Here is a 26,551-nt window from a genome sequence, read left to right as displayed (position 1 = left end):
CATTCTACAGTTCTCTTCCTAGGAATGACGATTCCGTCCTTCCTTACCACTACATCACACCTATGTAGAAATTCCCCCATGCTCAATTGCCCTTATTTGGAACAAGCTGCACAATTTATGAGTAGCCAACATGAAGTAAAATTACAATTGTAATTTATTATTGTACAGCTCAGTTTGACAATTTAGTATTATTCCTTCCTTATCTATTTGGAAATCATGTATTTCAGGACTTCTCCAGTCCTACCATCATACCAACTGAGACTCCCCAATCGCTTGACAAGTAATGTTTGGGATAGTTTTTCCCATTCCAATATGTCAGTGGCTGGATAACACATCATTAAAAAAAAAATGTACTTTGAAAATGTTTTATTGAAAAAGTTGACATAAGTAATAAAATAACAGGATTTTGATCCACATGTGAAAAATATTACATCAGTGTCAAAGGTTACATCCGTGTTAACACAAAGGGCCCGATTCCGATCTCGGTCGGAGGGGCGCCTGACGGCATCCACCAGGAGCAACTCTGTCTCGTACGCGCAAATTCCGGATAACTCCTACCGCTTTACGAGCGAGCAATGCAATGCAAAGATAGCCTTGCACGCTGACCGACTCGTACCAGTCTGCGACGCCATCGGGACAACTCAGACTACGACTCGCACCGCGCAATGGGTCCGATTGCGAGCGACCAATTACCATGCATACTTTGAGCAGCCAGATCGACTCTGACTCTCCGACTCGAAAAAGCTCGGGGAAGCGGTCTTAGGGGGTCCGTAGCGGTCCCCCTTTCACCCGGGCCCTATGACTCGATCACGGGGAGGACCCAAGGGTCCCCCCTACACATGCATGCACGGTGCAGGCGGGACCGAGGCGTCCCCGTAACATGGGGCACCCTTATTGGAGACATGCGTTTTTGTCTATTGGCGCCTATGTACTCAACGTAAACCAGGCTCCCGTAGACTTCAATTGGGCTCTGAGCGACTCGAGCCCATCAGCTTTGCAGCGCATCGTACTCTGTCGCTCGGAGCCCAGGAGCACACGTCAGTCGGAAATCACTACGGGCGCGAGTCGGCCGTAAGCCTTTCCCAACGAGATGTATTTCAATAGAATTGGTGATCCACAAACCCAAATATTTAATCTTTGTCTGATTCCACATAAATCCCAGATCTTTAAAATATTTTTTTGTACAAAATGTATTAAGAGATAACTTGTTGGATTTATCAGGATTCATTTTATAACCTGAAACAGCAGCACATTGGGGCAGGAACATAATTAGATTGGTTAGAGAGATAATCCCATCATTTTAGGTGGGAATCTTTATATGACAAATAAGATGTATGCTATTTTTGCTTGATTTATCAATAAAAAATAATTCTAACGCTAGTATAAATAAAAGGGGTGAAAGGGTACAGCCTTGACACATTCGCGTATAAAAGGGAAAATAATCAGAGGTCATACAGTCGGCAAAAATAGTTGCTTTAGATTGGAATATAGTAAGGAAATTAGGTTTAGAATTTTTTGACCTAAACCAGACCACTTTAAAGATTCAAACATAAACTGCCAACTAACCTGGTCAAAAGCTTTTTGTGCGTCTAATGCAATGATAGCTAATTCATGAGAAAGTTTAGTGGCCCTGCTGAGCACGTTAAAAAGACATCAAGTGTTATCTGAAGAAAAAAGTCCTTTTATAAATCCAACTTGTTCAGGGCTAATTGTTTGGGTGAGTAAGGGATCCAATCGTAGTGCTAGAATTTTGGCAGAGATTTTATAATCGACATTTGCTAGGGAAATGGTGCAGTAGTTTTTACTTTGTTGTGAATCTCTTTTTCTTTGGGAATTAGACAAATAAGAGCTTCTTGAAAAGTTTCGGAAGCAGTATGAGAATGAGCAAAATAGTGATAGGGTTTATGGAGCCATGGCAATAGATCTCTTGAAAGATGATTGTAAAATTCAGATGTGAATCCATCTGGTCCTGGAGATTTATTGGGTTTTAATTTTTTGACAGCTGCCATTATGACTTGAAGGGTAATGTCTGATTCAAGTTGAAAAATTCCACATTCTTAAAGGTAGGTGTAGGAATGGGGTTTAGGTGAGTAGTAATATGTGATGTGGAGGGGGTAGACTCTGGAGTATTTAAGGATTCATAACAGGTAGAACATTCTTTCAGGATATCTTTGTTTTTAATTATTTGAGTTCATAATGGAATCAATCTTTTTATGTTCTTGTTTTGCCTGTAAATAATTGTCTAAGAGTATGCCTGTCTTAGTCTGACCCCCATGAGAGCTAGCATTTTGCTTGAGACTTAATGAAGAAGCGTGTTCAGTAGATAATGTATTGAATCAAAATGTTGCTTTTATAAGATCTTGAAGAGGGTCAAGAGATTTGGAATGGTAAAATGTATGTTCTCCATTTTAGATTTCCTTCAGTAAGGATTTGGAAGCGTTGTTAGCTTCTTTCTTTTTCAGTGCACATAGAGAAGAGTAAAACTCTTGGAAAGGCTTTAAGAGTCCCATTATATATGCAATGGAGTGTCTTGAGGGGTGTTAAATGTAATGAACTCATTAATGAAGTTTGTGTATTGTGTTAAACGTGAGGTCTAAAAGTTGAGAGTTATTGAATGTCCATCTTTTTGGGTGAGGACGAATTGGTAATAAATCATAGTCAGTAATAGTGGGAGTGTAATCAGAAATCCAAATAGAACCAATTTCTGTATAGATGGCATTTTAAGCTAGTGCTTTTGAGTTGTGCATATAATCAATTCCGGATGATTGCCGTGCACTGGGGAGAAGAAAGTATACTCTCTTGTAGTGGGGATAGCGATTCTCCATGAGTCAATCAATGACTTTTGTGTTACTGTTGAACAAAAGGATTTATGCATTTCAGAGGAAATACATTTTATTTTAGGTAGTGTATCCGAAATTGAGTCAACGATCTGATTACAATCACCTCCCATAATAAAATATTTACCAGTAATATTCAAGATTGGTTTAGTGATAGACCAAAAGGAGTTATTTATTGTCGGGGGATTATAAACATTGAGGATTACGAGAGGGATTTTTGCTGATTAATAGGTGAGCAGTAACCCACCTAACCTCTGTGTCAGTGAATTGTGAAAGAGTTGTAACGTTCAATTTTATGTGAAAGATAATTATAGTGCCATTTTTCTTCTGCACAGCAGGAAAGAAAAGTCCATGACCTACCCATGTTTTCTTTAGGTTTTTTGCTTCTATCTCTTAAACATGTTTCTTGAAAAAGTGCAAAGTCTGCGTGTAGCTTGGATAAGTGTGAGAGAGATCTTTGCCTATTGATTGGATTATTTCGACCCATAACATTCCAGGAGATTACTCTGAATTATGACAAAAAGAAAATGGTGGAATAAACCAGTGCTTACATTGATATAAACTATATATTGACTATTGAAATGTAGAACTTGAAAAAAATATAAAAGATTTCTGTCAAATAAAAGGTGCAAATAGGATGAGAAAAGACAGTACAGAGACTGGGACAAGAGTTGAAAGGAGGAAAGGAAAGATTGAACGGATAATACATAAGAAGAAGACAGTAAAGGTCATAAAATTGATAACTGTAAGCTATACCTATAAGAAGGAAATCCATGAGAGTACAGGGTGCCGGGGAAAACACGAAAGACCAAACAAACACGGGGAGACTCCAGACGGTCAGAATATCAGAGGGATACTTTGTGGAGTGGAGAGAAGCTGTAAAGAAAACATATTGTTAGCCAGGTGAAATGAACATAGGAACAAGATATAAGCAAAAACTATATAAAGTTAGAGAAGAGCAATCAATTGTTAATTATTCCATTAAGTCTTCTCTACATTGAAGAAGAAAAGATTTTTTATTTGCAGGGTCTTCATACGTTGTGGTAGCATCTTTCCATGTTACTTGGAAGCAACAAGGGTGAATGAGACTGTATCTTGCATTGATAGTTCTGAGTTATGGGTGAAGGCCCGGAAATTGTTTGCGTCTGTTGGCTGTAATCTTTGCAATGTCTTGAGAGAAATAAAGTTTATCCATAGACCATCTTGTTTGCTTCTTTATTTTAGCTGTTTTAAGGACTTTAATAAGGTCAGTATGTGCTAAACACAAGATAACACCTCTGGGTTTAGAAGACGTTCTGGGACCCAATCTAAGAGCACATTGGATATTGAGAGAGGTAGACTGAGAAAGATCCAGAACTTTCTAAGTGAATGCTTTAATGGATTGGCATAGACATTGCCATCCACATTCTCTGGTAAGTCATTAAAGTAGCAGTTTATTTCGCCAGCTCCTTTTTACGAGATCTTCAGAGTGGCTCATTTAATTGTTTATTTCAGATTGCATTTTGTGAATAGTAGATGTAGAGTCTTTGATATCAATGACTCTTTGGTCTAGTTCAGAGACACTTCTTTCCATAAATTACCATGTGTCTTCAAGATTATGAAGTGTCTTAGCAGTGTTCTCCATGAAAAGCGTCCGTGCTCGTATTTCCTCTAGTATCAGTTCCATAGAGATCGAGGAAGGTTTTACTGGAGATGGAGGATCTTTCTTTGGATGCTTATTTGAAGAAGGCAAAAATGTGTCTGACATTTGAGATTTAGGAATTACTACAGGCGCGGGATCTACAAGAAGGACCTGTGATTCGGTATGGATGCTGTAGATTTATTGCTTTAAGATCAGAAGTTGTGACATTGTGAGAAGGCAGGAGAAGAAATATGCGGTGGCTTCCAATGACGTATTCTCCCCATGAAATGAGTAATCGAGAGAACTTGAGTACCAATGTTCCACTGAATGTGACATTTTGTAGGTAGAAATTGTAAAGGAGAGTTTATAATGAAAAAACAGAAACAATATCACATCATCTGTAACAATGTTCTGTGCACTCAAGAGAAAGCTCAGAAGGTCCTGAACACCTACATCAATGCATCCTCCTTCACTGAGGACTATAAACCATCCTCCGACCTACCCAAAATTACAAACTACTGACCCATCTCTCAGCTCCACTGTCCAGCAAAAGTCTTTGAGAAAGCGATCAACCAGCAACTCACCCAACACCTAGAAGACCACAATCTTGTGGATCCCTCCCAATCTGGATTTCGAGGTAACCACAGCATTGAGACAGCCCTGATTTCAGCCACTGACATCAGAGCCCTCCTGGACGATTGGGAAACAGAAGCCTGCATCCTCCTGGACCTGCCTGCGGCGTTTGACACCGTGGCCCACCACATCTTGATCAGCAGACTCCACCACATTGGGATTCAAGGAAATGCCCTCAAATGGGTCACCTCATAACTCACCGGCAAAACCCAAAGGATCTGCTTCCCACCGTTGGCCTAAAACCCATGTAGATCATCTGTGGAGTACCCCAAGGATCGTCCCTCAACCTGACCCCCTTTATCACCTCCATGACTCCCCTGGCCGCCACCGTCAGATCACACGGACTCAACATCTTCTCCTACTCCAATGATACACAGCACATCCTCTAACTGTCCGAAGATCCCTACACCACTAAAGCTAACTTTAACAGATTCATGATGTCAAGGACTGGATGAAGGACAACTGTCTCAAACTCAAAATCGAAAAAGGAAGTCCTCATTTTTGACAGCAACACCTCGCCTTGGACTGACACGTGGTTACCTACGGAGCTCGGCATATCCCTCGCCCCAACAGACCAAGCCCGCAACCACGGCATCATCCTGGATAGCAGGCTATCCATGGAGAAGCAAGTCAGCACAGTCTCAACCGCCTACTTCCTCACCCTTTGGATGCTATGCAAGATCTTCAGTTGGCTCCCGGCAGACACCAGAAGGACTGTCATGCAGGCCCTCATTACCAGCAGATTAGACTATGGAAACACGCTCTACAATGGTATCGCTGCACACCTCCTGAAGAGACTCAAGACAATACAGAACTCAGTGGCAAGTCTCATACTCAACCTCCACAGAAGGGCCCACATCACACAATATCTCAAGAAACTACACTGGCTCTATTTCAGAAGAGATGTCAGTTCAAGCTGCCTGCCTTCTCCTACAAGGCCCTGCACAACGTAGGACCAGCATATATAAACAAGTGCTTGACCCTCCACCAACCGACCAGACACCTTAGATCAGATTTCCTCTGGCTCAGAGACACCCCACATATCCATAGAGCCAACAGCAGAGGACGCTCTGGCACTTGGCAGCTTAGGCTTGAAACAACCTCACCCTGCACCTCAGAACCGCACTGTCGCTTCAGCAATTCAGAACAGAACTAAAGACTTGGATGTTTGAATGATCAAACCTCCACGCATCAGCAAACCTCTCTAGCTCCTCAAGACCCTAGGGGCGATTTGCTGCTCTCTATAAATGTTTGATTAGCGAAACAATTAAATACTGGGGAAACCACATAACATATCGCTAAAATAATTTCATACAGCATATTCATATGAGTTGAGGTATGAAAAAGAATTATAGATGAGCTGAGATGGTAGAGCAAAGAATGTAATGTAATGTAATGTAATGTATAGGCATTTATATAGCAGTCTTATGAGGAATTTTGAACATCCTGAAGGCAACAAAATGGTGGTTGTTAGCAAGAAAAACTGTGTATATCATTTAAATTGCCGAAAACTACAAGCTGGCAGACTTAAAGGAGAGTTTCCTGTTTACCCAGAAGGTTCAGGGTAGTTCTTGAGGTAAAAGTCAAGTTTTCTGTGGTGTTCACGAAGCGCGTAAAGGAGTGCACAACATGGCAGCCATTAACAACTAAGGCAACGGATGTATGACGTTACAACGCATACCATTACAACTACCGACCATTACAACGCATACCATTACAACGCATAGCGCTTAGAGGTGCTGGATAGTGGTAAGTATAATTTACTATTCCAACTCCAGTCCCCGTGGACACTAGGGAAGGTGTTGGATAGTAAATTAAACTTATTCCCTATCCTAGAGCGCCCCTCAGCGCAATGCGTTGTAATGGTATGCGTTGTAAAAGTTGCGTTGTAATAGTAGGTAGTTGTAAAAGTTGCGTTGTAACAGGTGTATACCAAGGCAACACTTATTTCTTAGAGTGCCAATAAACCAACAAGGTATTTGGTATAGAGAGAAATGTACTTGCCCGCCACACAAGTACAATATCGAGGAACTTCTTGAGGGTGAGAATTGAAGGTTACGAGGTGTTCTCAACTCATCATAGAAATCTCAAAATGAAATGGAATTACTAGCGGACCGTCGGCGCTTAGCTCCGTAGCTACGTGGCCAATTTACTTGTCGTCTAATCCATGCCACTCGATAGCTAGTAATTTAAATAATGACGTGGGGTCTAGAATAGCTCTGCTGGAGGTTCACGGCAGTGCAGCAGTTATTTATCACCAAAGATGATACTCTACGCAGTCAGGAAGCACAATCAAAAGAAAACTTTTGGAAATGTTTTTATCCCAGTGGTCAAGAAAGATGCCTTGAGGATTCTAGTCTTACCAACAGAGAGTCAAGTTCTCTCCTGTGGACTTGTGGATATAAAAAGGAGGTGTGCCGTACTTTTGCTGCCTTTATATTTCCTGCATATCAACGCATGACCTCTGAATGTTGCTGTTTTCCTTCATCCAAGTTGCTCAGGTAAATGTCAATCAAGGAGGAGTTTACAACATGAGCCCTTTTCTCCCATCCTGAGCGTTCCCAGCTGAAACGCCACCTGTTGACTCTTCCATATCTCTGCTGTTGTGGCAATCTGCAGAAAGACTTTGATGTGGTGCCGTATCTGGAACAAGGCTGGTTTACTGCTGCTCAGCCCAAAAATTCCACTGCCAGCTTTGGTCACCTTCCTCACTCCATAATTGTAGGATTCATAGGGAAAAAAAAATTGTCTTTAGTTTGGCACCACAGCCCTACTCCTCTTCACACGCTGATTTGTGGGTTGCGGATATACTAACCTAATTCTGTTTTACATTCAACACTGGTTTCATGAGTAGGTCGGTGTGTTTGTTCCAACCCTGGAGCACTGCAGCTTCAACATTGCTTCTGATACTAAAAGGCGTATCCTTCCACTGCTATCTTATTTTATTTTTCATTCAGCACTTACTGGGAGGGCATGCCTACTTTACTTGTTATCTTCTTTATCTGCTTGTTCACCCTAGCATCCACTCCACTCTCTTTAACCCCTCTGCTCAGAGCATACAATGGGAATTTCAAAAGCATCCCAGGTAAAAATGTTCAAGCCAGCCCGGCTCCCCTCATCCTTCGTGAAGTCTTTCTCTGTCCATCCATGAATTCTCTCTCTTATATCCTCTTTCTCTACTTCACTAATCACTTTCTCTCTACCGTCTCTCTTTTTCCCTCTCTCTTTCTCTGTCATGAGGCGTACTACTCGTGCCTGCTGTAGTTAACCTCGGGGAGTTGCAGAAAGTGACAGATGGGCCAAGATTCGCCTTGGGCTTTTAACAACGTCCTTTAGCGGCTCCAGTACACCAGGGTAATACCTGGTGGAATAAAAGCCCTGTCCAGCCCTGCCACCGCTGATCTGCTGTTTCTCTGTTACTCTTGCTGCGTTTTAGTTTTTTTATTACATGTTTCAATTTTGCCACCACTGTTGCATTTTCTCTATTTGTTCACCCGTAACTCCTCCAACAATGCTTCCTAATGCTCTGCCGCCAATCCCCATTGTTATGATAAATAAACCAATGAGTGAAACATTTGAGTAATGATAAAGTGATGAACCACATAACATATAAATATAACACCCATCCTACTGCTATTTTATTTATCAGGATGGGGCACATGTAAATTGCTATCATGGCTGCTCACTTCTCTTTTTGCAGTCCAATGCACTTTATTTTTTATTTTTATTTAACATTCTAAAATGGCTTATGAAACGATATACTTAAAAAATCATACTGCCTGCCAGGTCTTTGGCAAGCATGCAAATACAACGGTACACAAGGCATGCATCATGTTTTTTTTTGTTGTTTTTTTTAAAGAAAATCCACTTTAGAATGGCAGATCTGTACCTGTGTGAACATGCATCACAGGCATTGTGATGCACTGGCGTCCATTTTGGCCTTTTTTACTTTACCATTCCAACATCATTGATTGCTATATTAAACTGTTAAAGTAAAAAGGAAAGAGTACGCGGAAGCGCCAATCCAAAGAAGCACTAGCAAACCAAAACTAATAGATTGCTAGTCACCTTTTAAAAGTAATATTTATTGGCTTTGCCAGTGCTTGTTTCAAACTAGTAGACTCCTGTTTTGAGACGTTTTCAATATTGGTGACTGACTCATGCTTATGATTACTATATGCTTTTTCCTACCGATACCAGAAGCAATTTAAGGGCTTCTGTGCTGTCTCTCTACTTGCTTGATGTTCTGGTGAAATGCTGTTAAAATTCGTGTATTATATTAATGTGTTTTAAGACATTTCAAGGGAACTATGCAAGAACTCTGCTTTTTCGTAACAGAAAATAATTTAGTCTTTGTAACATTGTTCGGCTAGTTTATACTGTTGAAGCTTGACGGCTGGGTGATGCTTTGGTTTAGATAGACATTTAGTCACGAGATCCTTTGTGATTTCAAATGCAACTCCGAAGCAACGCTCTGGTGTTAGATGTCATGATCCAAGTAACAGTGATGTATTGAAATTCTGTTAGAACTATAGTCCTTTTGGAAAGTCAGCATATACTTATTTTTTCACTTTTTTTCTTGTCTCTAGGTCGCTCATGCCTAAACTATCAGACCCAAGATGCAAAATCCAAGCTTTCAAAGAACCTTGAGCAGGTTTTGCTGGACAATGTGGCCCTTCCCTATTTTATTCAGTTCATGGAACTGCGAAGGATGGAACATTTGGTTCGGTTTTGGCTGGAGGCTGAAAGTTTTCGTTCTACCACCTGGTCGCGCATCAGAGCGCACAGCCTAAACACAGTAAAGCAGAGCACCTTAGCAGAACCTGTATCGCCTTCCTTACAGAGGCATGATCCTGAAGTGTCGGGCCAGCCCACCCATGTGGACAGTGTAGTTGAGGGTTACAACACCACGCAGTCTCTTCTCAACAGGTCGAAAGAAATAGACTTGATGAACAGGTTGAAGAACGCTCAGAACCGGTCAGGTCTGCATCACCATAACTCTCCTATCAACCTAGGAAAATCTCTACCTGCTTCCGCTCCAGTGGAGGAAACCTCCAGGGGTACAGTCTCAAATAAAAACAGCCCCACTTCTGCACTGAAAGACTTGTCAGGAAAGCTTATGAAGAGTGAGTATTTTTTATAACTTACATATATCAAAAGTACTTGTTGGCTGATGGATAGGAAAGGTGACTACATATCAAACACAAATGTACCTGTAAACAGATCTGGTGTGTTTTTTCTTTCGTGAATTGACTTGTGCAAGGGTACGTATTAGATTTTGAAGAATCCTAAACAACCTAATCTAATATTTTTGCCATTTCAAATGTTTAGGTAACTTGCACTCCCCAAACAAGTGAAACATATGGTGTATTTACAATAATCTATCCAGTCAAATGTTGTAGTATGTGTATTCCCCTCACCAGGTGAGTTTTAAAAATATTTGAGATTTTTTCCAAGCTCTAAACCCCAGTACACATCTATGCCCATGTACTGGTAAATGGATATGGCTGATGTGTATTATTATGCAATGTTTGCCCTGGCATTAAGTTCATCACTCTAGTGATCTGACGTATGAAATTGCTAGTGCGAATATTATCTGATGGGAAGACTCCTAACCACCCGTGGGAACAGGTGCAAGTGGTGTCGTTGATTGAAATGCTCATCAAGCCAGTACATTGCCTTTCAAATCATACCTAATTACCTCTAGTTCACCTAATTCTCCAAATAGTTTGTTCTGCCCTCCAGTTTGGCTAGAGGTCTTCCTGCTTAGGTGAGGCCCTTTCTGAAGAACACAGTGGTGGATATGATTGTAACAGTGTTGTGGTTACTACCCTCTAATGCTGCTCGACTGCTAGAAAACGCAGACCACGTGATCACTCCCTTCATGCTTCCTTTTACACGTGCTTCTGGCAGGATACACGGCCAGTCTTATGCTGTCCTTCCTCGGGCATAGACATCTGGTCACCATTGTCCTCACAATACCCAGCATTACAAATGAGTTGATTTACTCTGTTTATTTAACAATAGGCTGCTTGGTTGATTCCTTCTTCTTTCTGCCCTGTACAACCTGTTTTTTGGAACAAAAGCTTGGAGCTTCAGAAGTTTGCGCGACCAGCGGGTTGTGTTGTGTTTGCTGAAGAATGGTTACAGTGTTGTTTGCTTCAGCGGGTTGTAATGTATTCTTGCCGCCATTGCTAATTCCAATGATGATACCATCCCTTATTGTATGTGCATTACATTTTACTGGTGTACCCCTCTGTATGTATGCATAAAAGGGTATACAGAAATACCCTGATATTTAAGGAGCCCAAATTACAGAGGTGTGCCCTCTAACCACTGATGTGTTCTGACAGGTTTGTGCCTACTGCATACACCATCATTACACATACATTAAAAATAGTTGACTGATTTATTAAACCGTTCGGTTATTTAAAATCATTACAGTAAAAGGATAAAATTTGAACCCCACCCACCCACCCTTTCCACCCCCCTCCCGGTGCCTCCTGTGAAATAAAAAAAAACCCATTCCAACAGTCAATCTTGTGTAGCAGGGACCTTTCAGCTTTCTATCCTGGTACTTAATTTTGATGCGGCTGGGTTCCAGGCAGAGCACTGTCTTTTAGAGGCTTCTACAGGTGTGGTTGTGATGACGGCATTTCACCAGCGACAGCCTCCTGGTTTAAAATGTGACTGTCAACGGGAAGCATTGTGCGCGTTTCACTTTGTCTTGAACCAGTAGGTCTTTGGTCTTAAAGTCTGAACCTGTTGGGCTTGTTCTTTGAATTAGAGGGCTTTATGTATTTAGCCCGCCCCCTGTTCCCAAATGAAGAACTTTGAACAGTAATGTGTTGCTAGAGCCAAATGTGGCGGAATTTTGCTTCAGTCACAGAAATAGTGGTTAGTCAGAGAGGATTTTACAATGAACTTCAGAGCGACATTTACTCATGTGAATAAAAACCAATGTGTACTACATGGTGGGATACAATTTACTATCATCATTTCTGTACTAGTCTAATTTATGTTGAGCAGCAAGCTTTTTAGGTTTTATCTGCACAATGCTTGCTCTGTGCTTGAGAAATCTATTTTTTTAATATAAACTTTAAAAAGACTTCGATCCTGCCTCCTCTCTCTCCTGGCTTCTCATTGGTTCTTGTGCATGCCACTTACCTTTCCTTTATTTCTATAGGCTGTAGCATATTTTCCAGCATTTACCAATTCTTGTTCCTCGTCTGCTTCTCTTATCAGTTTCCCACTGCTGAAGTACTGTTAACATCCGCTTTGATGGAACTATATTTAGTTTTGCCTTATAATCTTGCAGCATATTCACAGAGCAATTTATCACCCTGAGAGATTAAGTGATTTTCATAGAATCACAGGATGTTGCATGGCGTCTCTGAGACTCGAACTGAGATCCCCAGTTCTCGAGTTAGCAGCTCTGGTTGCTGCACCACATACTCTCCACTCCCATGTTATCTGTCAGGGAGCTCTTTCCTTCTCTCGGACGATCATTGATGAAAATAGCTCTTTATTCATTGCATAGGTGAAACCGATGTATTACCAATGCTTTTTAATACAGGGGGAAATATATGAAATTCTTTACTTTTTAAACATGTGGTAAAATAAAGAAACTTTTCTCCCCACTTAAGCTAAACAGATCAAAACTCATATCCACACATTCGCTTCTTATGCATTGACCAGGGATGTTCTTTAATATTCTGATAGTGCCTCCTGCTTGGTTAGTTCTGTGGTTACAGACCAGAAGCGCCAGGTGTCCGGAACAATAATCCTGACATTGTGTAACATGCCATGCTTCATATGTCCACAGGACCCTTTTTCTGGCTGAAAAATGCTTTTACTACCTTTAATATTATCCAAGATGCAAAGTAGAGATGGCTGCACCGCAAAGGAGAACACCCCCCTAGGCAATTAATTGGCTTAAAATTCAACAGACCATTATATCTAGACAAGTTGATATATTGAACTCAGTGTAACCAAACAATTATTGTTTAAACATTCATGTTTTTAATTCATATTAATTAAAAATGCAATGAAACATAGAGTAAACATATATCTTTCTCAAAAAATGAATACACAAAATTTCAACATATACAAAATAATTAGTAATTCCAAAGACACATGGACTTTCCAAACACAATATACAAAAGACACACAATGCATAAAATACATAAACAAACATTGGCAATGAGATAGGTCTTCTACACGCTTTTCGGCGCACTCTGCGCTTTCATCAGGAATGCCACACAGTTACCTAAAATGATAATTAAAATAAGATATATTGAGATTCATGTTATTACATAGTTGATCAGCTACATACCTTCACCATAAACTTACAAGTAGCAAAATTCAGAGATGGCAAGAAAAGGAAAAAGCTTTGATACTCATACCATCATCATGGAGTTACCAGAAACAAGTGTAAAAACTGAAAAAAATATTATAAATATCTTTTCTGAGAATGATATTAAGAAAATGGAATGGTGATAATAGTCCCACTCCGAAGATGTTTAAAAGTAATAAGCCAGACAAGTAAATAGTCCAGACTAAAGTTTAATGATAACGCTTACTATGATTTAAAAAGGTGGTCTTGGATAGATTCCGGCTACTTTTGGGTCAAGAATAGTGTTTTGACCCAATAAAATGGGGATTTCAATCTGTGAAGAAATCAAAACCGGTCATTAACAAATGGCCTTATATCGAACGTTCCCTTTGTCTAATTTTTTAGGGGGAATATTTACCCTTTTTAAGCGAGATACAGATATGTATCCCGCAGAGAAGACTGATGTATGGACACATACTTAACCTTCCATAAAATAATCTGAAAGAGCAATAAATACTAGGATTTAGGAGCACAACCCAATAATGCTAAAAAGTATTAAATTAAGAGTATATAACATGATATGGTACCTGATAGTATCACAAAGGAAGATAATTACGAATAGCCAATGATTTAAGTCCCGTTTTTACGATAATTTATTTTAACGTCTGATTTAGGCTTCCAACACTGAGCATGCAATCGCCCTGGAGAGATATCAGATATATACACATTTGGGACTTCTAAACTAAATGAGGCTTTCATGCATATTTATTCACATTGTTTAGGTACTTGCCCAATGACGTTAAACATATTTAAAGTGCCATGCGCACCTAAACATTGTTTTCCGAGAACGTGAACATAAAGTGGGCTTAAGCAGTATTCTCTTTCTGTAACTGTTAGGCTAAGGTGGGGTGGGAGGGGCTTGGTTTTCTGCTTCATTATTTCTTAATCAGACACTATGCACCTACTTAAAAGTGGAACTAAACAAGTTACCCACTCACTGTCTGTGTCAGATGCCACCCCAAATGCGTAAAAGTCCTCGCTCTATGCTCGCTTCATCGAGAACTGGTCTTACAATAAAAGGATAATGCGTGAATTCGCTATTTACAAAGCGATTAAACCCGACATGGACTTATGCTAAGAAAATAAAATGAGGACTCGCTATTTACCCAACGAGTGGACACACAAACATAAGGGAGTCAGCTTTACCTATTATGTGATGTTTACCCCATTGACATACAGTCGGACCACATACAGGTGCTGATAAGCCGGTACACAGGAAATCCGGCACTCTGTCTTTATGTGAACTGCAGTTTACTTGCGATACCTCGTCAGGTTGTTTATTGAGCGGTCATTTCTTATTCAAGGCAGGACGAGCCACTAGACCGTAACCACCACCAAAGTCACGTGTTGCAAACGGCACACTTCCTGATGATATTAAGAGGCATTGACAACTATTGCTTAAATAGTAACAATACTGCCTTGAATCAGGTCACATGACTTTTAGTGGACCGGACATTATATAATAATAAAAATAAACTTGTGCCTATATGGACAAGTGATCACACCACACAAGTGATGTAATGATGATATTTTTATTTAAAAAATTAAATCAATAACCTACACACACAATGATGATGTACTGTTAATGATGTACAAAAGGTATTGATGAAACAAACTTTGAACCAGAGATTGCTACACCGCACATAAATAAGAGTCGGATAATCTAGCACTGCAAACCATACTGTTTAAAGCATTGCACCTAGCTGGGAAACTGGCCCAAAGAATTGTGGGACTTCTTATCCTGTTAGTTTATATTCAGAAATATAAGGGACAGATGGCCGAGCCCTAGCAGAGTCAGGCTGCAGGCTAGTGAGAGGTATTCTACTGCCAAGTAGTTTGGTGTCTGACATGTCAGGTACTGGAACGGTGAGGCAGGTGAGCAGAGGAGCCCATGTGACTAGGCACCAGCTGTCAGACCAGGCAATAGAAGTATTACCAAAAAGCAGGATCTCTTTTTTCGAAGTGTTCAATTTAAGGCAGTTTGTCTGCATCAAATTCCTTATGTGCCTCATACAATTTTTGAACCGGGACACCGTATCTGAGGAAGGACTGTTGACAGATACAATAATTTCAGTGTCGTCTGCATAAGACACCAGGGAGAACCCAAAAGTTCTAATCAGTTTGGCCAGTGGGTAACATATAAGTTTTTTTGGTTTTTTTTTTGCCCCCCGGGTCCAATGATTACGCCACTTGGACATACCCCAGGGCCTGATATCATTGTGGAAATATCCACTCTTTTCTTGGTTGGTTTTTGTCTGGTGAAATAAAGTCGGTTGAGAAGGAGGAGCTGAGGGTTAAGTATCGAGGGTTAAGTTGAGCCCTACCAGCTAATTATTAGCTGAGGCAGCATCCCGCTCGTATACCACTCGACTTCATCATGGAAACAAAACCATCGTGGCAAATGAGGACAAAGAAAAAAAAATTTAATTAAAAGACTGGGGCTCAATGAGGAGCCCTGAGGCACTCCACAAGGGAGTGTGAAATCCCGGGAGACAAAAGGGTCAAGTGCTACTAATCGTGTCCTATTAGATAGAAAAGATCTAAGGAATAAAAGTGCTTTATCTCCGATTCCCAGCGGCACAAGACCTTCGGCCACCACATCGTGGTTGACCGTGTCAAATGCCGCAGAGAGATCCAGAAGGATAAGAGCAGCACTTCCACCTTTATCCAGGGTTTGTCTCAGTTCTTCTGTGGCTGTAATGAAGGCCAACTCGGTACTGTGACGGGCCTGGAAACCAAATTGCTAGTGGTCGAGAATGTCACCTTCTGCAAGGAAGGCAGATAATTCCTCATTTAAATATCTTTCAATAATTTTGGCCAGAAATGGTAGCCTGGAGATCGGTCTGTAACTGGAGGGGTGCCCAGGGTCCAGGTTTGGCTTTTTGAGGAGAGTCAGTTTAGAGGCTCTTTTCTAATCAATGGGAAAAGTCCCCGATGAAATCATCAGGTTAAAAATGGGCCAAGGAGCAGATGCCGTGATTTCAGGGACCATATGTAAGATTCTGAGAGGGCAATGATCTGAGGGGGATCCTGACTTGGCCAAAGAAATTAGCTCAATTGTCCAGTCAACTGAGATCGGAGAGAAAATGGGCAGTGGGACGCCAGTCCCTGTTGACTGAGGGAGTTGGACTAACACTAGGGTTTATATCTGTGTGATCAGATGTATTTGTTTAGGAAACGTGTTGTAGACTTGATTAACTTTTAATTGGAAAGCATTAGCCAGTTAATTGCAAAATTGCTGGCTGATATCCTGATTTGGAATATCAGGAAGCTTCCATTGGGTGCTTACATTTTTCCCTTAATGTAGTCCGATTTGGCTCTCAAAATTAGCTGTTTATGGGTTTGCATGGCTTGTCTATAGTCTAATTTAGTTTGGTCATCATTAGCTAACCTCCATTACCTTTCGAGTTTTCTGCAAGTCTGTTTTTGCCTTTTCCAAGATTCATTGAACCTGGGTTCAGAGCTTCTAGAATGTTGCCGCATAGTAGGGGGGTGGGGCAAGCTGCTGACCCGTGAGATGGATCAAGGCGTGATAGCTCTTCACTGCCTTGTCCAGGTTCTTTGGCATGTGTTTGAGGGAGCCTAAGAGTGTCTTTCTAAGCTTCTCACCCTCTATCTTGTGCCAGGGTTGGGATTCAAGGACTTTCCTGAATACATGGGTGGACTTTTTAGAGGGTAAACAGATTGTGAATGTTATTTCTCTATGGTCTAACCAGATGAGTGGTAGAGCTTTATTCCACACTAAATCGGGATGGTTGGAGAAACTTCCATCCAAGCCATGTCCTGCCGAGTGAGTTGCATACTTGACCATCTGTTTGAGTCCTACACTGGTCTTGTAGTCTATGAGGGCCTCAGTGTCTGTATCTGTCATATTTTCAAGATGAAAATTAAAATCTCTCAAAATAGTGAAGTTGGATTGTTTGGCTTTAAGCTCGAGGAGCTGGCCAATAGAGTACAGAAAATTCGATTTAGCTAATGGTGGGTGGGGTGGTGGAGAAGTGTGCCATTGAAAGTATTCTTTTTCAATATAGGGAGTTAGGTCCTGGGACGTGCAGTTGAATGGACCATTATTAAATGCTTATACAAAGAGTTCCCATCTGCACATTTCTTTTATGTCCCGAATTTGAGAACTACAAACCAATATTCATTTAAGTTTGTAAGGTACGCTTTATTCATACCTATTTTATTTCATTATTTTTCATTGTTTCCGTTTTTCTCTTATCTAAGAAAAACACTATACATATTTATTTACAAATGTACAAAACAACATATATGTTCAAAAACATTCAACAATATATAGAGACAATTTCATCACATAGAGACAGTTTCCAATTTCATCAACAGACATCAATTATTGTGAGGTGCCCTATCTTGACACCAAATGTGATGAAGCCCACGGTACAATTACCAGCTAATCACCAACTGCCCTCATGGCTCTGCTCCCTTCCTCCCCATCATAGTCTACCTCAGCTTCTCTGCTTTCCCTTCGCATCTACTGACCTGCTTAGATGTGCTACTGTGCTTCTGATTCCTAACACACAAGTACTTTTACTACACAGCCCAATGTGACTTAGCTCCCTACATCCCCTTGGGGTTCTACTGCTCAGCACCATACCTCTACTCCCTAAGACAATCTGGGCTCTACTTTCTAGCATCACACCTCTTTTCTCTAGGTCCCTTTGTACCTTAGTGCCTCCATCATGGGATCCTCATTGCTAGAATACACAAAGCGGGCATCCAATCACTAATTGTTTAGAACACTGGAGAAAGAAGGACAGTAAGTATCAGAGTTGTTACTGCCTAAAAAAGGCAGGAAGAGGAGATTGCCTCTTTCTTTAGGGCTCGCCTTAGCCAGCTCGCATGCAGGGGGAGACTTCTGGTTAGGGCTTTTCAACTCTCACCACACGCTCGTGCTTGTGCTTTTTTTTTTCTACACACCTATTGGCCTTTGCGTGCGTCTTTCTAAAAAAGACCGCATGCAATTGGCCAAAGGCGGGTGCATGGCCTGCCTTATCTCTGCCTTGGCCTAGGCAGCTCGGGAGCGAGCAGCAGAGCCATCTGTTTCCAATTATCTTATTTAGAAACAGATGGCGGTTGCACTGGGCGTTATCGTATTTTAAAGGCTTCCCCGCGCTTTCACTTTCGCAGCTGCATTCGTGCGGCCGGGCACTGTTTTTTGTAAACAGAGCAGAACAGCTGAGGTTCCTGTGGGGGGTGGCTTCGGGACTTGCAAGACTCATTGTAGAAGGCTCAGTCTATGAAATGTGCAAGCTGCCTGCCAGCGTTTACAGCGAGGAGAGATGTATTCTTTCTCGTGGGGTTGACGGCTGGAAAAGTTTAAGAGACCGCGTAGAAGCTTGCTTTGGATACAGCGTGGCTACAAACCATGAAGCTTGTTTTTTGCCACTTTGTCGTGAGTACATCCAGCGCCTGTCTGCCGCATTACTGCTGGCTGTGGTTGTTTCTACAACTGCTTCTGTCATGTTGTGTGTAGAAAGCGAGAGCCAGAGTCGTGCAGTGGGCCTCGGTCTTTTATGTAGAATGACATGAGCTGGGGTTTGCGGGACCTGCGCTGCCCTGACATCCGAGCGATTTCTCCTCTGCCTGAGGAATTTCAAACCCTGTTGGAACCTATCTGGCTGCATATTTATAATGTATATGTGTGCCAAACGCACTGGGGTGATGGCTGCTTATTACAGAAGACCGGGAGAGAGAAACACTGGCACCTATGTGTATGGGGGAAAAGTTGTATGTGTCTGCTAGTGTCCGTTCTTGTCTACTTTGTAAAAAGTGACCCGGGCCATAATTTACCAAGAAACCTACAGACTTGGGTAATTGGAGGTTGCTCGATTTGTGTCCCTCCTCCCCCGGCCCTATGTGGAATTTCTCCCTGGATGGGTTGCTTCTTAAACCACACTGGTTCTGTCAGCTGATCGTTTGCTTAGCGGTGACGCTGTAGCTGCCCCGGGGTAATTGCTTGTCGCGATGAGGAAGGCAGCAGACAAGTGGAACTCTATCCTGTCATTAGATACAGTGCTTTGCATTGTCTCTAAGGTGACAAGTGTCTTTCCCCATACGGTCTTGTGTTCCGTCTCTGAATCCCAGTAAACCCTTTGAGCATGCACACGAATATTTATAGAGAACGCTGATAGTGCACTTTAAAAGCCTTCTATGTTCCCCAAAAAAAAGTAGTCAAAATTCAATGTTCAATTTTGGTTTTGTTCTGTTTAAATGTTTTGTCTCTCTTACTCTTATCCCACAGCTATTACAAACTGTTTTATTGTCTTTTCAGAACACCTATTGATTTCTACCTTGTTTTGCTCCTATTTGAAACATTATAGCTGTTTGAGACATAGCTACATTAATTCAAAGTATATTTTCAGCATCAGAAAACTCTCGGAGGGAACTTCTAAGCGCACCGAAGCCACGGTTTCAAATTTGCTGGCTTTGTGGGAGCATAACCATGGGCACTGGAATTATGCAATTCTGCTGCTATGGCATTTTCCGCACAATAATCTATTTACTTCGTGGTAAAGAATGTTTCCCCTTTCAATTGCTTATTGCTGTATTTGGGTGTTAAATTGGTACTAATAAGATGAAACATGCTCTCAGTGTTAACATATGTACAGATGACAAAATAATGAAATGCTTAAAATGCAAAAGATACAGTACAACTGAGTCGAACATGTTCTTGGGCCTGGATTGGTCAAACTGCTTCAGCTCCATGGCATACACCCAATGTGTAAAATGTGTAGTGCTTGCAGAAAGCATGCAGTGTAACCCAAATGGCCGCTTTGCACATCCTTAATGTGAATGTGTCTTTGAAAGCTTCCTGATACTGCCTAGCCCTAACACTACGAGTATGCCAGGGACAGAGTACTTCAGTGTCCAGTGGGGGAGGGGGGGGGGGTGATGCTTTAGAGAGCTCTTTCACCAAAACCGGGCAATCAAAAGTTAATGATCTTCCTTTGAGCTAAAAGAACGAGTTCACAAAGTGGAACACCTAGTCTCTCTGTATCCACTACTTCATTCTCGGACAGGGTATGGGTCAGCACCGTCCCGCGTCTTCGTAACCAGCAGCACCCAACAGGTACCCTTGCAGTACCCACCTCTGATGGCAATGGCATCTCCCCTAACTTCTAATTAGCCTCACTTTTCAATCCATTGTACAGCTTAGCCTCAAGGAATGAGGCCTAAGCATTATAATTGCACAAAAGAGGAAATCAGGCTGACCACATATGAAACACGCATTGGGACCTTTGGGACCGTAGTAGTATTTAGTTATGCAGAACAACATCAACTGTTGCATGGCTAAACACTTAAAAGGTTCCCAAATGCGAGAACTATTGGCTATGCCAATGCTTGTTATATATAACCGTCACCCACTCGAATACTGGCATGCGTCATCTGAAACAGCTTGTGACTCATAAAGGTCAGGGTGGGCTCGACCGTATTTCAGGGAGCACTTTTAAAAAACAGATTAAGATAAAACTCCCTAGTTCTCCCCCGGTATCCCTTTATTCGTGGGGTGAACAAGGATAATAAAAACAGAAAAGGAGAGGGGCAATCTGGATGTTGTGGTCCTGTGACCGTAAGCTCCAGGTGGCAACATTTTTAGGCCCTACTGTATTGGCCCGTGTGGGTCCGGGTCATTCGTCAGGGCGTTACTAGAGAAGCGATCCCCGAGTAGCATCACCTTGTGACATTTCTAAACCTGAACATGCACAGCCAGCGTGTTGGCCCCGGCGTCATACAATCTGTCAGTGCAGATTGTTGTGACAAAAAGATTGTTCTTGCTATTCCTTGAGAGATTATCCCCAATCTTCAACAAGCCCATGCCACTCCTGTGACACTGGTCCCCAGACCACCTGGGTTGTTCTGTACCCTGGTCCTGCAGTTCCTTGTTGGTTTTGCTCATCCTAAACAACATCGGAGTGCAATAGGTGTCTCTACCTTGCACAAATAGCAATTATATGTCTATAGGTCTAGGGCAAAATGAATATCAATTAGCGGCAATTTCATAAATTGATTCTTAAAGTGAATTGCAGAGCAGCTTCGGCAACCTTGTTGTCTGTGCGTATTCTCATTTGCTCCTCTGTATCAAGATTATAATTTATCATTGTCCAGCTGATCTCCAAGTCTTTGCTCCCCATTGCATCTTTTTTTTTTAAAGCAGGTGAATTTGGAGAGTCTATAAATACAAGCAGAAAGCAATACCGTTGCTTCCACTTAGCACCATCAATGTCAAGGTATTATAACACTTTAGGTCATGATGAGTCTGCTGTTTTTCAGATGAAACATCATAAACAATGTGTTGACTGCATGGTTGTCTTCTATATGCGGCCGGATTTGGCGACTGTTTAGTTGTAAAATTGACCCTATGCCATACACTTCGCTGGATCACTTTAACAATTAACCATAGATATATGGGAAACCCTCATTGCGCACAGTGTTCAATATGTATAACTGTTCAGAGAAAGCCAAGTTCCTCAAGATACTCACTGTCTGTTCCAGAGTTAATACCCTAGTATGGACAGCGTTTATTTGTATCAATCCCCTTAGTAACCAAACCTACATTGAGAAATGAAGTTGATAAGAGTGCAAAAGTGGGTATTGTAAACAGTGTTAACTTTATTAAGAGAGTTTACACTGTACCACACTATTTGCAGACAGTGAAACGCTCATGTGAAATACCCCACAGAGTATTAAAAAAGTAGCTACTAAGTATAGTGTACACTCTATGCAACACTTGTGAAAAAATATTTTTTTAAAAGACACTCACTTCGTCAAAGTCAGCCACCTGTATGACACCTGCATACTCCCTTCCATGGACCCCGAATATGCCCGAGGGTCTGTGTCGGAAGTATTTAAAGGAAGTGTCTGATCGTGCATCCGTGTCACGTGACGTGCTGACGCTCTTATCACGTGATTACGTATGTGTTAGCGCTGCAGTGAAAGACTGCAACACTCACTTATGGCAGGGTACAGGGGAGTCAAATTCAGCTAAATTTTATTGAGACAGTGGCGCGCCTTCGAGCCACTGTCAAATTTTAAAAAATCAGTCTTCAAAAGGATTTGTGGGCTAATTCAAAACAGTCACCATGTCAAGTTTTTTTTATGGCTTGAGTATGCAGGTGTCATACGGGCACCTGACTTTGATGAAGTGAGTGTTATTTTGAACAGATCAACTGACCAAGGTAACGCTGTAGTGTAGTTCCTATATTCCCAATAGGCTCTGCGCATTGGAATAATATATCCTACAGATTTGACGTAGGACATATGTCTACTGGGTCTCTATCTAATATATTAGACTTAATTGTGAGTGCCAGCTAGCTCAGAGGTCACTAGAAACTTTCTCGAATAAACAAGAAGGGATTCGTTTCCGATAACCACATAAACATGACAACTTATATTTCCCAAGATAAAACGTATCTTTAGAGTCGTGGAAAAAATAGATGGATATTTTACTCAGTCAATCGTGCATGCTTCGTTTCATCAGAGGTGCAGAGAAATAGAGAGACTGGCGTTTTCAATAAAAGTATTTATTGAACAGTCTTCTTTCTCATGCAGAAGAAATGAACTGCTACAATCGTAATACTGGCTGTAAAGTATAATGCGTACAGCAAGAAGAGTATTATGAAATAATACTGTAAAATCATGGTATGGTTTCTAAGCCATAAAGTACATACATGAATAAATAAAGACTCAAAGTACTCAACTGGTGCTTCTAAAATACGCCTACCCTGACGTACCTAACCTAAGTCTATCACGAGGGAAGAAGTAAGTGTGGTGTAGCATAAGTTTAGTATTCTTTTGCTGAGAATCTATCCAAGATTTCTCTTAGGGTCTAATCAGCTCAGTACCTTGGTTTAGAATGAAGGAGGTCTGGTATCTCTCTGTCTCCAGACTCGATTTCCCAACACCCCGCAAGGGGAGCTTGGAAACACTGGAGCTGGATTTCTCAGCAAGAGAAAAGACAGCGTCTCTCTCAGTGAGTCTGCTCGAGGGTCGGCTTCCTTCGGCACTTGCTGTAGCGAGATCGGGCAAGTAGATAGTCGAACTGCTCCAAACCACCGTGTATTTGCTAGGGCAAGTGTGGGCATATTAATACCTTGAAGGTGCCGAGTTTGACGTACAGTTGGACATAATAACGTCAACAGAGAGTCTCAGTTCTTTGAAAACTCCATGAGTTCTTGAACAAATCAATATTCAAGCAAGGGGAAGTCCCTAACTGCTGAAGCAGAGTTTTCCAAGAAATCGTGGCTTTTCGGAACTAGTGGAAGTATCGATGCCTGTATTTGGACTGCATGGGCTATGTCTAAATATGGTTATGATATCTATGCCTGTATAAGGACAAGGTGATTTATACCTATATAAGGGCATGAATCGGGAAAATTGCACTAGAGTCCAAAAATGCTATACAACAACGCTGTGACTATGATGTGTTTAACTAAACATTACACTTTTTCTAACCCCTACAAAGTGTGACTATAAGTCCCGCCCCCCACCAGGACTCATGTATTGAGGTTACTCAATACTTCACGTAAGCCCTATGTATTTTCTAACCATGATTTTAAACCTGGGTTTCCCCAACCATGCGAACAGTCTGCCTTATCCACCAACAACACTAGTTTCACCATTTCCTGTGTTTTGTATGGGTAGTCATGTTCTTTGTCTTTAATAGTATTCAGCTGGTAACGCCCGTGCAAACATGCAGGAATTGATGCCTGCTTCTTTGAATCAATGGTCTGGTGTCATACAAATAAATGAGCACGCCATCAGACCACTTGAATAGCACGATGTGGAAGTGCTACAGCAGCACATGTCACCGCCACAAATGTTTCACTATAGCTTGCTAGCAACGATTGATATTTCAAGTCAAGTCAAGTCATAAAATTTATATAGCGCACTACATACCCAGAGGGTTTCAAGGCGCTTAGGAAGGGGAGGAGGATTATTTGTCAAATATCCACGTTTTAAGCTGCTTTCTGAACGCTGGGTGATTCTGGGTGAGGCGAAGGTAAGCGGGGAGTGAGTTCCATGTTTTGGCAGCCAGGTATGAGAAGGATCTGCCTCCCATGGTGGTCTTGTTGATGCGAGGTACAGTGGCTTGGCTTGGCTGGAAGAGCGAAGTTGGCGGGAGGGGGTGTAGAAGGACAGTCGAGAGTTGAGGCAATCTGGTCCGATGTCGTAGAGTGATTTGTGTGCGTGGGTAAGCAGTCGGAAAGTAATCCTTTTATTGACGGGTAGCCAGTGGAGGTCTTTAAGGTGACCAGAGATGTGTTCGTTGCGTGGGATGTCTAATATGAGCCTGGCTGAGGCGTTTTGGATTCGTTGGAGTTTCTTCTGGAGTTTTGCGGTAGTACCTGCGTAGAGGGTGTTTCCATAGTCCAGTCGGCTCGTGACTAGAGCGTGGGTGACTGTTTTCCTTGTTTCGGTGGGGATCCAGCGAAATGTTTTTCTGAGCATGCGAAGAATGTTAAAGCAGGAAGAGGATACGGCGCTGACTTGTCTGTTCATTGAGAGTGACGAATCCAGGATGACGCCGAGGTTCCGTGCATGGTCTGTCGGGATGGGTGCATTTCCGAGGGCTTCCGGCCACCAGGAGTCGTCCCATGCAGAGGGGGATGTACCTAAGATGAGGACTTCTGTTTTGTCTGAGTTCAGTTTCAGACGGCTTTGTTTCATCCATTCGGCGACTTCTTTCATTCCTTCGTGTAGGTTATTTTTGGCGGTGCTGGGGTCCTTGGTGAGAGATAGTATCAGTTGAGTGTCATCCGCGTAAGAGATGATGTTGAGGTTGTGTTGGCGGGCGATAGCCGCGAGGGGGCTCATGTATACGTTGAAGAGGGTGGGACTGAGTGAGGATCCTTGTGGTACGCCGCAGATGATTTCAGAGGCCTCGGACTTGAATGGTGGGAGGCGGACTCTCTGGGTTCTTCCGGTGAGGAACGAGGTGATCCATTCCAGTGCCTTTCCTTGGATTCCGATGTTTCTGAGGCGTTGTAACAGGGTGCTGTGGCAGACTGTGTCGAAGGCTGCAGAGAGGTCGAGGAGGATGAGGGCGACTGTGTCTACATTGTCCAGTAGAGTTCGAATGTCGTCTGTTGCTGCGATGAGGGCGGTCTCAGTGCTGTGTTTGGTTCGGAAGCCAGATTGTGAGGGGTCGAGTGATTTGTTGGCTTCGAGGAAGGCGGCGAGCTGGTTGTTGACAGCTTTCTCGATGACTTTGGCCGGGAATGGAAGAAGCGAGATGGGGCGGTAGTTTTTGAGTTCGGTGGGGTCTGCTGTTGGTTTTTTCAGAAGGGCGGTGAGTTCAGCGTGTTTCCAGTCTTCTGGGAAGGTAGCGGAGTTGAAGGAGCAGTTGATGACGTCTCGGAGGTGCGGAGCTATGACGGAGTCTGCTTTGTTGAAGATGTGGTGAGGGCATGGGTCTGTGGGGGATCCAGAGTGGATGGAATTCATCAGGCGGATGGTGTCCTCAGTGGAGATTGGGTTCCAGGCGTTAAGGGTGTTAACGGGGGGAAGATGGTCAGCTGATGGTAGGGTGGGTTGGCTTCCGGGTTGGTTGTCAAAGCTGTTGTGGATGTCAGCAATCTTGTTGTGGAAAAAAGAGGCTAGGGAATCGCAGAGGGTTTGAGAGGGGGTGATGTCGTTGGAGTTGGCCGAGGGGTTGGAAAATTCCTTGACGATGTTGAAAAGTTCCTTGCTGTTGTGGGCGTTGTTGTCAAGTCGATCCTTGAATGCTGTTTTCTTGGCTTTTCGGATCAGTTGGTGGTGAGTACGGATGGCGCTTTTGAAGGCGTCCTTGGTGCTGGTGGATGGGTCTTTTTTCCAGGCCTTTTCAAGGGATCGGCACAGTTTCTTGGACTTCTTGAGGTCATCGTTGAACCATGAGGCCTTCTTGATGCCAAGTTTGTGTTGACGTTTTTTCAGTGGTGCTAAGGTGTCGGCGGTGTTGGATAACCAAAGGGTGAGGTTGAAGGCGGCTTCGTTGGCGTTAGAAGAGAGGGCTGGGGAGGTTTGAAGGAGTGATGTGGAGATCTGCTCCGTGGTGATTTTGTT

The 26,551-nt window shown here is 42.3% G+C and overlaps 1 protein-coding gene across 3 annotated transcripts in view; it reads left to right on the top strand.

Annotated features, from left to right (window-relative positions):
• Positions 1 to 26,551, top strand: part of AKAP10 (A-kinase anchoring protein 10) — a 504,896-nt gene that overhangs the window by 255,150 nt on the left and 223,195 nt on the right. For all 3 annotated transcript variants that reach the window (XM_086955011.1, XM_086955012.1, XM_086955009.1), the window contains exon 4: positions 9,681 to 10,217. In XM_086955011.1, coding sequence (XP_086811137.1) covers positions 9,681 to 10,217 — 537 coding nt within the window. The remainder of the gene's footprint in view (positions 1 to 9,680; positions 10,218 to 26,551) is intronic.

The sequence above is a fragment of the Lissotriton vulgaris genome, chromosome 2_1 (genome assembly GCF_964263255.1).
Source record: "Lissotriton vulgaris chromosome 2_1, aLisVul1.2, whole genome shotgun sequence".
NCBI classification, from domain to species: Eukaryota; Metazoa; Chordata; class Amphibia; order Caudata; family Salamandridae; genus Lissotriton; species Lissotriton vulgaris.
This window is presented reverse-complemented; position numbering and strand designations above follow the sequence as displayed.